We start from the raw sequence: 12030 nt of genomic DNA, 5'->3' as shown, positions 1-12030 counted from the left end.
TGCTGTGAGATATCGTCGCGTAGAAGCTATGATGTCAAAAGCAATTTAGATTACACTTAAAATTCAGAATTAAATTAGAACTTGTCATACTTCTTCGATTTTCATCTAGGCACTTTCAATTGGCAGGATGAGATGTACCCACTGAAAATAACATAACTAGTCAGTAAATTGAATCACAAAGGGAAAGACAAACTCCAAGCTGTTGGTAGTATAAGCAGATACCTTTCAACTCAGACTTGTAATTATTGATATTTTCATATTTTTGTGAAGGATCTGAAAAGCTTAATTAATTTCAAATATTGACAAAACTTTTTTCCAGTTACCTCCATCAACTGGCAAAGGCATCAGATCCAGTGGAGTGGATGTGGAGGGTTGTGCAAGTGGCAGTGTAGATACAAGGCTGCTTGAAGATGGGGACAGTAAAGTGGCCTGTGATGATGTAGATGTTAAGGCGGCAGTGGATAGAGATGTGGATGGTAAAGTGACTGTGGATGATGGAGATGTTGAAGTAGCTGTAGATGTTGGTGGTAAAGTGACTGCAGATGGTGGAGATGTTGAAGTAGCTGTAGATGTTGGTGGTAAATTGACTGTTGATGAAGAAGATGTAGAAGTGGCTGTAGATGTTGGTGGTACAAGGGTTGGAGATGCTGAAGGTGTTGAAGAGGCTCCAGATGTGGGTGGTAAACTGACTGTGGACAATGAAGATGTGGAAGTGGATGCTGTTGATGAAGTGGAAGATGACAGAGCTGTGGTGAGAGAACAGGTTATGCATGCACATGTGGTGATCAAATGTCTATAATCTATAAATTTTTTATAAATTTGACTGGAAATGGGCTTTTAGAAGACTGTTGCAAGTGTTTGTGGATACAATTATGACATAAAGGCCATCAACCTTTGAATTGTTTCATGTTAAGGAATGCATTTTGATAAAGCCAGCCTCTGCTACTCTATTAATATTTGGAAAATTGCAGTAGTCATGCACATCACTATTCCTAGGGTGATGAGGTAACAAATGACCAATTTCTTCTGAAAGTTCTGTGTAGTACCGGAGGTTTGTTATTTTCCTATTAATTTGTGCTAGAAGTTGCAAGGCTGCAGGGAAAGACACCTTACTTAGATATTAAGTAAATAACGTATCGAGCATAAATATAAGTTCATAGAAAGCTAAATTGAATTAAAATTATGACAGAAAGATTGCCCAAGACATAATTATGCTCCATTTGACGATAACAACTTAAACACATTGAGCAGATGTAAGGTTTGGTTGACATAAGTAACATTTCAAATATACACAGACCTTGACTTGGTAAAAATATAAAGATCTTTTTCTTTCTACTTCCACCAAAGTGGTTCATGAGCTGCACGCCACTTTGAAGGCCAGTTGCCACTGTTGAGGCCTATGCTCAACGCCCTCATTTGGACAGCGGTTTCTCACCCGACATCCGGGCATACAAAACAATAACACGGCTCCTTTTTTCCACGTGCATGTGCTCGAGCTATTTTGTATCTTTCGAAGCTGTTTAATTTTACCTTTGTCCGCCTCCGGATCCTTTACCAAACGTCGATAATCGGTAGGCTTTGTTGTTTTATCTTGGCGTTCTTATTTTTTGGATTTCTTGTTAGTTATTTTAGCCGGTTTGTCGGTATGTTGGTAACTTTCGTAACCTTAGCAGCATTGTGATTTAGCCGTTAACTGATTGTTTTCAGAATAAAACGGGGATTTCTACAAAGATTCTGACCCTCGTCACGTTCTTATCGACTTTGGGATAGGCTTCGACAGGAACGCCTATTCAGCCACTGTCCTCATTGCATGCCCTCTCGCATACGATGTTATTATTTCCAAGCTAGTGTAATAAAGTAATGACAGAAAGGTGATTGTAGTTACCCACACTAATTTTTCTGTTGAATTGAATTTAACTCTGGGTTTATTTCTGCAAGGTACATACATTAATTTCGCATGCACTGTGACATTTGTTTTAGTGGTATTTGCTTTAGATTGTAGCAATGAGGGAAAGATTGCACAGTATGTCACATGAAAAAGAGTATTGTAAGTGTAAATAATTCAATGTGCACTGGTACAAGGAAGATTATCATCTAAGATGTTCTTAATAAAATTGGCCAACATTTCATTTCATTTTTTTATCACGTCACAAATGATTGCAAACTGGCAAGTTGTTCGAAGTGTTGCCTTGTAACCAATTTTAAATGCAATAAATCCTCTCACTTGGCGAGAAATTCTCAATGTTATTAGTAATTGCAAGACATCTAAAGGAATATATATTACAGCAACCTTAGTTTTCTTTCATTCACGTTTACATCCAATCTCGCCTCTTTTCGGCATTTCGCTTATTTTATTACGGTACTTCTCATTCTTTTCCCTGGAACCATTTTTCTAGCCTACGATACAGATTATGTAGGGAGCAGCACTTACCTGCTAAGGTCTTTTCCTGTAAGGGGAGGAAATGCTCTCACCAGTAATTCTCCGATTTGGGAAGAGCTGTCGTTCTTTGTAAATGATAAATCAGAAATCCGCTTGGCGGTAGTGAGCCTGCCCAGCTCAGTCTTGTTTGGCACGCTTCTGTGCCGTTTATCCAGAAAGACAACAGTTCTTTGGAAAGCGCGCTTACTGCGGTTCATCTCGTAGAGTTGAAGGCTTAATCTAAAAGACTTAAGTGCTTGCTACACTAATCGATGTCCTTCGATGACGCGAAACCACGCCGAAAATGAAACTGACCGACGTGTATATGATTTATGTCGTAATTAAAGGCTTTTGTTTCACGGCACACCCATGTCACCTAGGCCTGTCGCTACGGGACACTTACATTGATAGTTAAACAATTTTGGGATCGTTTTCCGCAAATGCACCAAACGCAATTTTTTAATCGTCCAATTGTTCTTTAATTACATCAAACGGGCAAGTGACCCTTTTCTAGGAAGTGGTGTGCACACATAGACACCCGTACACGCAGAATGGAAACTTTATTGTTTGAACAGGAACTTGAGACCATGCATGGGTAACTGTCACTTCGCGGATCGATTGTTACCAGATCAGTATCAATTGTTATTGATGAATACGTGTCAAATTGTCCAGGGAATACACATTTCCCATTGAGGTCCACAAGGTGATATATATCGTTTACTTATCAGTTAATCTTGGTAATTTCAACAAATTAAAAGCAGATCTCGCTTGGACTAGATCACTCCGCTGCCTTATTCATTGCCAGATTCGCTATGTCTCATGAGCATTTTGAGTTTACTTCTCCTCCCGGCGCGCTATTTAACTGTTCTGTATGGTAAGTCTTTTGTTTTCTTATTATTGCGATGATTTTTATCTGTCAGCAACTGCTTGTTTTCGCTGTCACGCATCGACAGATAGATCTTCAGTGCATTCGTTAAGAAATTTCAATGTTATAGGAGATAGGTTAAGAAATAACTCTCTAATTTTTAGGTCTCTTTGTTTTCTAAACTTGAGATATTCGTCGTAATGTTTTGCGCAAATTTAAAGAGCCTAGTATGGAGTCGCAATTGTGGTGGGTGTATCTTTGGTTCACTAAAATTGCGGCCGGAAAATAGTGCAAAAAGTCTGAATTTAAATTTGGCTATCTAGCCCTCTGATTATCTCAACTGAACCCAAAAAAATGTACAAAAGAACTTTTTATAACAGATAAGTCTATATTTTTCAACAACGTGGAGCTGTATGTCAAGCAACCACCATAACTCTGAACTTCAAAATGCGCTGGTTTTTAAACCAAGCTCGGTGTCGAGTTGAACATTTCAAAACAGATAAGAAATTAGACCCCCTTATGCCTGACGAGAATAAAAATTTTCGTGGCTCTTTATTTTTGGATTTCCGGTTTGAAGTCGCACTTAAAAATCAGCATTAAAGCAAACAATACCACGCAGCTTCTTTGAGAAAAAAATTGCGAATTCAAAATACAAAGGCTAAACATGACGTTTAAGGAGAACAACCGACAGCATTCAGGGCATTCAGAAGGCAGAAGTTCTTTTTAACTGCGGAACTATATTCGCATTTTCTGGGAAAAAGAGATCATGAGCGAAATTGTAATAATCTTCAAGCAAAAGGACGGGATGTTTAAATATCAAGGCAATGAAAATCATTAATGCAAACTTGCTTACTTCTGTGATCGAGCTGAAATGGTTTACACTTCACCAGTTGTCTTTCTAAGATGAGAGAAATGTTGCTCCTTCAACAGGAATTTGACCAATTAGACGAAATGATAGCAATGTGTCTAGGAACAGAAGTAAACTATGAAGCCTTAAAACATTAAGATTTATGTTCTGCGTTTGTTGTAACTCTGAGTAAGGAATCATTACTCCATGATTAAATTCCACTTTCCTTCGACAACTTTTCGAACTGAATTCCTTGCTAGCAGGGGTATTTTTGAAGGGAATTACTTGACTTGTCAACACTAGTTTTGCAATAGTGTGTACTAAACTCTCTTTATTGTCTGTTAATTTGAAGCCTATCGACAATGGTTAAACCTGTGACTCTGGCATGTGGGCATACAGGCTGTCGACACTGCCTTGCGACTCTCATGGGCATTGAGACTTTCCCAAAATGCCCACTTTGTAAAGCACCGATAGGAACAGGTACCCTTCACGTCAATATCGCACTCGACGACATCCTGGGAAATTTTGATGTCAAGTGCAGTAAGAGCGGCTGTCTATGGACAGGAAAATTTCACGAGCACGAGCAGCACTTACAAACATGTGGAAAGTTTCCGATGCCGTGTGCCAATGATGGGTGTGGAGAGGTAGTGGCAAGGGAGAGGATGGCATTACACACTGCGCAGTGTGCAAAGCACAAGCTCCCTTGCCAGGAATGCGGTAGAAAAATAACAAGGGAATCCTTCGAGGAGCATACCGCTTCCCTTTGCTCTAATAAGAGAGTACTATGCCCTCTAAGCTGCGGAACAAGCCTTCCACGGTAAGATATTATCTGTTTAATTAAGAAATCAATAGTAAAATGACTATTTAAGGCCAATAAAATATCCAAAAGTTGCACTAGCCAGCCAGCTCCCCCTAATTTTGATTCTTTTGCAGACTCCAATTAGCACTGCATTTAAGTGAGTGCCCAGAAAGAGCGGTTCGCTGTGCGGTGACTGGCTGCACTGCTATAATAAAACAGAAGAACATGTCACAGCACTCGAAAAATGCAGCCGCAACCCACAGTGTTCTGCAGGAAGGAGAGGTCCAGCGTCTGCGGGGCCTGATGCATTTCCAGGTGAGATGCTTGAATTTTAAAAATAATGAGAAAAGATATCATATTAACATGAACTGAGCATTCGGTTTCATTTCAGAGAGCCAAACCAAAATGGATTTTGGAAGAAAGAGGAGTGTTCTCCTTCCGCTGGAAGGGAGAGAAATGGAGTGACGTCAAGGGGCCGCACCTATTCAGCACTGAGTACAGGTGCTGGAATGGGAACCGGTGGAGGGCGCATCTGCGATTTGCGGGACTCTCCTTGGAGCTGGTGTCCGCAGTGACGGCAGTGGTAGTAGGAACGAGGTGAGGGACTCATCTTTATCATAAAGGATAGATTCTCACTCTTGAATCTGGAACGCTGTGCAGAGGATAAATGATCGTTGCTGATAAGCCAAAGTACTTGCATATAGGTGACGTATTTTACGACAACTATCAATATCGTTAATTTTCCATATAGGAGTGAGGAAATCTAAAACCATGTCTCCGAACCTGAAAACTGTCAAAAATAAAATAAACCTTATCATGATTCTCCACAGTGATGACTTTATGCTTCATGTCAACAGAATAGTACTGATGCCTGATTCCCGCGAGGAGAAGGTTTTCCCTTTCTCAGCGAGGGAGATAAGAGAGGGGGAAGTAGCAGCGAATATCCCATTCTGTGAACTGGATCACGTGGACCGAGAAGACGTTATGATTGTCAAGTTTGTCTTGACATATTATCTTTTAAAAGAAGACAAGTCGATTTCCATTTATTAACTAGGAGAGTTAACAAGGTCGCAAATGATAACGCAAAAAATGGAAGTCGTTTATGCACTAGAACAAAAAGGATCGTAGGCGATGTGATAAGCATAGAACAAACTAACAATGAAATTTAAGAAATAACTTTGAATGGAAAAAAGTTTAAGTACTTCTTCATGGAGATCTTCCGCTTTTTTCGCTGTATGTAATACCTCTCTTAGCTCTTATCTGTAACATTACTAATTGGAAAAGATCACTTGACGCAGTTGTTTTGATGTCAAAACTTTGTTGTTTTTTAGGGTTAGTAACAAGTGACGAATTTAGAAAATAGAGAGTCTGGAAGCTAAATAACTTGAGTTTTCCAGTCAGCCACCAGTTTAGTTAAGTTGTGTACGTTTGGAAAAATGCCTGTGGGAAACAGAAGTACACTTGAAGAAAAATGTTCTCGATAATGACGTTATGGAAGGAAAGATGGCTACGAGGACAAATGTAGAGAGTGGTGCTCTGATAGTAAATCTTTTTTTTAGGCGATATAAAAAAAGGTTAGGTTTTTTAGTCAAATTGTTTTTTTTTTCAAGATAAATGGGAAACAGAATTGTCAATTTACCTCTGTTCAGTATGAGTAAGCTAGATTTGTTCGTTTGCTGCACTGTGTTTCACGTGATAATAAATAATTTGATAAATTCATTTTTCCTTGTTCTCTGAATACCCTGGTCCCATTGTCGCAGACGCTATAACCGGTTTGGTAACAGAATGAAAGGCATCCCACACCGAATAAAAGTCGACACGTAGCCTCGCACCACCCAAGTCTGACACGAATTTGAATTTGTTAAAAAAAAAAATAAAACAATATATATAACTAACTGCAGACAGTACCGTTTCGGCCTTCTGGGCCTCATCAGTGCAGTGCTGATGCTAGGGTGGGGGAGAAACGATATGGCTATAATAAAAAAAAAGCGAAAAAATAAAAACCTTGCCTTGCATAACATGAATTAAAAGTAGTTTTTTTCTCAAAGGAGACTAGTGGGCAGCGCAAAGGAAGACTTATTGTTGTGATTTCTCCTTTATTTCTTCCGAAGCGTGTCGTCTCTAGCATTGGACAGAATATAAGTACACATTCGGTAGTCTCAGTTTACTTTCCCATATTAGTGTATCAGAGTTGAAAAATCCTGTAAACGGATGTTACAAAAGAACGCTTTAATCTATTGCGCGTTATTGTATTTTGAGGGCCGTAGGATAAATGATAATTGCAGTGAATCGATAAACAATGACTTTGTTTCTTTACAAATCTTTTTAATTAGGAAAGAAGGTCGGTGAGATCAACCGATTTGAACAAATAACTTCTCTTCCGTCAGATATACGGGCCGCGAATTTTTTACAGTAGCCAGTTTGCCAGTCAGGTTTGTCAGTTAAGTCGTTCCGTATCCATGCTGATATTACAAGAAATGCCTTAATTTACTGAGCGTTGTTGTTGTTTGGGAGCCGTGAGGGTATCGTCAATTGTTGTGACTCAAGAAACAAACACTTTTTTTCTTCACAACTTGTAGTTAATTAAGAAAAAAAATGATCGGTGAGTTCAACAGATTTGATCGTGTAAATTTTCTACCTTTAGAAATACAAGAAGCTAGCTTTGGTAGTTTTCATGGTAGCCAGTTTGTCAGTCACGTCAGTCAGTTAAGACGTTTCCTACCCCTATCAATAGGGTATGTTTTCCCTTTAGGTATGTTCGAAGTCAGGTCTGTTTCTTTCGTCAACAAGTAAATTTACCAGCGTTTAAATAATAACGTTTTTATTACGGGCGTCCATTTTTGATAGGCGACAGCAGAATGTAAGATCAAAAAGCGCGGGAACAGGGGAGTTATAGGACATGCAAACGCAGATAATATTTTCACCACATACAAATAATATATTCCGTCCTAAATGAAAGTACATAACAACCCAACGTTTTTATGAACAAAACCTAAATTTTTAGTAATCGTTGTAATAACTGTAATTACAAACTGTCCTGTTTTCTGTTGTGACAACGGCAAACACACTTCGCCATTATAACAGAAGATGAAAAATAATCAAACTTACCTTGCGCGAGGCAGTAATGAGGAAGTCGCAAGTTGAAATAATAGGCTGTTTTACCTTGTGCTTAGCAATGATTTACGGTCAGCTAAAGAGGTTCTATTCATTTTGTTCTAAACAACCGTGTGAAAAAGAGGTAATTTGCATAAGTGCGAAATAGTCAATTAGGAAACTGAAGAAAGTCACAGAATCATTGAAATTTAGATCGTTATTCGCTATTGCTAGCTGAGTAGACTCCAACAAGGAGAAGAAGAAAATGGTAAGTCCTTACGTCAGTGTGCAGCTTTAGAGCAGGGCCCCACGATAAAGCTTTTAAACAGTAGTCGTAAAAAAAATGTTAATAGTAAAAATATTTATGGTAACCGGCGTAAGGAGAAAAAAAACCGCCAGCCGTGAATTGGCCATAATTTTATTCTTTAAACTTTCGAACCATCACCCAATAGGAACACTCCACTATTTGGTGCATCTTTTTAATATCATTACTATTATTCATTTATGAATTTTTTTTTGGCGAGTTCAACCTCAACGCCGGTAGGTCGGTTGCCGAACTCTGTTGCAACGACACGAAGTTAATTTTTTGCAGATTCCATGAAACATTCAACCCAAACTTAAAAAGGGACTAATTCGGTAATCACCTCGGCCTATTTAAGAGATTAAACTGAAGGCGTTCTCCAAAGATGCCAGGCTTTAAATTGCGAACGAGGGTACAACTTTTTGCAGCACGAGATAATAAAGAAATTATTTTGTACAATTCCTTTCCGCTTATAATTAAAGAATTGAGCATATGCCCAAAAGTCGCATTTCCGTTTCAATGGTAATGAATTGTTTTTAGTTCGTGCACACAAATATTGCAACGTCTCCTTTTTAGTGGGCACCGTCAATTATGGATAAACCTCATTTCGTTGGATTTTTTTTTTTTTTTTAACGCAGCGACCATCTTAACGCGCGGGGCTGACGTAAATGTACTTTGTATTAATTGAAAAACAATAACGGAGAAAGGGCGCTTTAGTCCTTCTTTCATCGTGTGCGTGCATTGGCACAAACGTCCTTTAATCTATCTCTATCATCTTATGTAGTAACAAATTTTACGTGTGTCTGCTCGCTGTTCGTAGCACAAATTGGATTGACGCCTACGCGATAAATAAAAACTAAAAAAAAACTCAAAACAACACTAAAAGTATTGTGGATTACAATAATAATTATCGACGTACTCAGGTGCTGTTGTAGACTGCACTTTTCCCATTCGATGTGGAAGGCCTCCTTTATGTTAATTCAAAAATTCTCGAAGCAAGAGAATCCACCATAAAAGTCGTATCTTATACGCGTCTATATGTTCAGGGGAAAAGAATGCTTATGCACAAAGTTTAAGCCGGCCATCTTAATTTGTTCAAAACCGTTAAAGGGTCTTTCCTTTTTAATGCTGTACAGGCGTTGCAGAAGATGCAAGAAAAGAGGTGTGAGATCAAACAGTTTTTCGAGGAGTTACCCAGAGTGCCACTTGGTAAACCCCTGCACGAGGTTTATTTCTTCTCTGCTTAGGATTCCCAGCAACGAATTTCCAGGCTTTCCTGGATTTGAATACATGCTTGAACACCAAGATTAGTAGACCCTTACAGGATGACTGCTCGAGATTCCTTTAGGATAGGCCAATTCTGCCCCTTGGTGGACCTGGGAAAGAGAGGAAGTTCATGGTTTATTTCTTCTCTGATTTAAATGCATGCTTGAACAGCAAGATTGGTAGACCCTTACAGAATGGCTGCTCGAAACACCTTTAGGAAAGGCCAGTCGCACGCTTTGGTGGACCTGGGAACGTGGTAAAATGCAACGAGAGCGAGTTCAACCACTTATCAAAGGTTGAAATCTCTATTTTCTCAAGTATATACTGAAACAGTAAATAGCGTCGTAAGATCGCTCTGATCGGCCTGCACTCAAAATCCGAGCATCCTTTGCTATGCACCTCCGAGCAACTCACCCATTATTGGCACACAAAAATTATGATAACCGTTACTGGAATAAAAGAGTTAAAAAAGAATCACTGACATAGTACATACTAGAGCAGACATTGTCTAAAGATTTTTAAATGTAAATATTTTCATAATCTCATTGTTCCTTGATATTCTGGGACATGTGGTTCGCAAGCTGAAAAAGGTGGAAATGTGACAACAAAAAGTACTCAGGGCGCTTTAACATCAAAATTATTTCATACAGGCGAATGATAAATTACACATATATGCATAGCTAGGATAACGCCTAAATAAAGATATTGATGGGACAAAATCCATCTCAAATATATCTACTATTTTCAATATTTCAGTACAATAGGGGAAGACGTGCACGAAGGGAGACATGGGTTTTTAGAATTGTTACGATACAAAATTCACCTGCATAAGACCACTTCCAGATAGTGGAAAGACGAGATATGGCCACCGCCCTAGATCCGAAGTGCACTCGGATTACTGGCCCTCCTTCCGGCAGAAGGACCAAAGAATTAACAACATAACTGCACATCAAATGATTGTCCACCGACTTCACTTCGTTGACTCAGTCACTATGGGGTTGACACCCAAGAAATCGAATCCTGCTGGAAAATTTTAAAACTGGACCAGTCAATACGCTGGAGGATAAGGAGGGAAGAACGGGAGCCCCTCAGAAATCAATGCAGCCTTTTTGGCCGTTTTAGCCAATCAGTATCTAGTTCAAAATCCGGTTTTGTAAATAAGCTACGGGTTTTACTTTCAGGTTTTGAGAGAAAGTTAGATAAACAATTAAGCTCTGTCCATGACTATGTTGAAAAGTGTTTCATAGGTTAGATCCATTGACCACACTGGTCCAGAAAGATTTTCTGACGAAAAGACGCACTTTTAAAATGTGCGACTTTACCTTGAATTTTAACTCACTTTTAAAACAGATCTTTTCGAATTCCCCGATGTTGATTTCTCTTGTAACATTTTTTTGACGGGATGATAAGGGCTTTACTACACGCATCATCTAGCTGCAATGCGTTTTTTGCCGTAGGTGACTATTATAATAATGGGGAAAAAAGATAGTTTATTCATTTTCATGGATAGAGGCAAAGCCTTTGTTGGATTCAGAGAGCAAAATGACGTTTTCAAAGCACCTACAAAAGTCACTGTGGTGATGGTTTGCCTTTATTTTGGAAGTGTTTAACGCCGAACAATTCAGAGTGTTCAAAAATAAAATGTGATTGAAAGTTTAAGAGATTGGTGATTCAATCGTAATTGAAGGAGCAAAAATAGTAGCATTTTAAAACTAGAGTGCGATTTAATGATGTTGTATCGATAGATGACGCTGTTGTGAGTAGGAAAAAGGGTGCGGCGATATCCAGTTTTTTTTACTGCTTCATATGCATGTCTAAGTTTTCCGTTCTTTATTTACCCTTTAAAGATTTACAGTAAAAGTTCAATAATATCTCAATGCACGTTGTTGCAGAAAAAGCAGGAACGCGCGTAAGCGAAAAAAAGGGCGTTCTGATATTTGGGGAAGAGAATCGCCTAAACAAAAACGGCAGCATGGGAAAATTGATTTTCAATATTCTCCACTCTTACTTCATATCCTCTCTATGAATCCTGTGTCTGAATCTCCTTAAAAAACTTATGAAGTAAACACCGTTGGTATCGAGGTTTTTTTCCAAACCCCATCGCACTCCATAAGACTCTACTCTCCACCAGTCTTTCTCGTCAGTTCTGTAACCGAGCTCGATAAACGAGCTTTGTCGAGCTCGATTAGTTATCGAGCTCGATAAGTTATCAAGCTCGATAAGTTATCGAGTACGATTAGTAATCGTACTCGATTAGTAATCGTACTCGACTTGTAGTTATCGAGCTCGATTATGAAACGTGGTTTGCTTATCGAGCAGGAATGGTAATCGAGTACGACAAATGCATATCGGGCTCGGTTGCCCAGGAACAAAATGTGATCCGCTCTTTCTTCGAGGAGGAAATTATTTAGCCTCCTCTTTCAAACAATCTAATCGGCCA

The 12030-nt window shown here is 39.0% G+C and overlaps 1 protein-coding gene and 2 long non-coding RNA genes across 3 annotated transcripts; 2 read left to right on the top strand and 1 right to left on the bottom strand.

The window, feature by feature from the left end:
- The first annotated feature begins 31 nt into the window (after positions 1 to 31).
- LOC148722968 (uncharacterized) lies at positions 32 to 6649 on the top strand. Its single transcript, XM_088734378.1, has 5 exons — positions 32 to 40; positions 182 to 205; positions 320 to 751; positions 5322 to 5527; positions 5788 to 6649. The coding sequence occupies exons 1-5, from the start codon at positions 32 to 34 to the stop codon at positions 5978 to 5980; spliced, it is 864 nt and encodes a 287-aa protein (XP_088590504.1). The 3' UTR covers positions 5981 to 6649.
- On the top strand, positions 1463 to 2235 carry LOC148722970 (uncharacterized). Its single transcript, XR_015991767.1, has 2 exons — positions 1463 to 1571; positions 1708 to 2235. It is a non-coding gene; the product is annotated as an uncharacterized LOC148722970 (long non-coding RNA).
- Positions 1545 to 2743, bottom strand: LOC148722969 (uncharacterized). The gene is made up of 2 exons (XR_015991768.1): positions 2432 to 2743; positions 1545 to 1844 (listed from the first exon to the last, which is right to left on the bottom strand). It is a non-coding gene; the product is annotated as an uncharacterized LOC148722969 (long non-coding RNA).
- Positions 6650 to 12030: the final 5381 nt, after the last annotated feature.

The sequence above is a fragment of the Stylophora pistillata genome, chromosome 9, assembly GCF_964205215.1.
Source record: "Stylophora pistillata chromosome 9, jaStyPist1.2, whole genome shotgun sequence".
Classification (NCBI taxonomy): Eukaryota; Metazoa; Cnidaria; class Anthozoa; order Scleractinia; family Pocilloporidae; genus Stylophora; species Stylophora pistillata.
The sequence above is the reverse complement of the archived record's forward strand: the minus strand, read 5'-3'. Positions and strand labels throughout refer to the sequence as shown.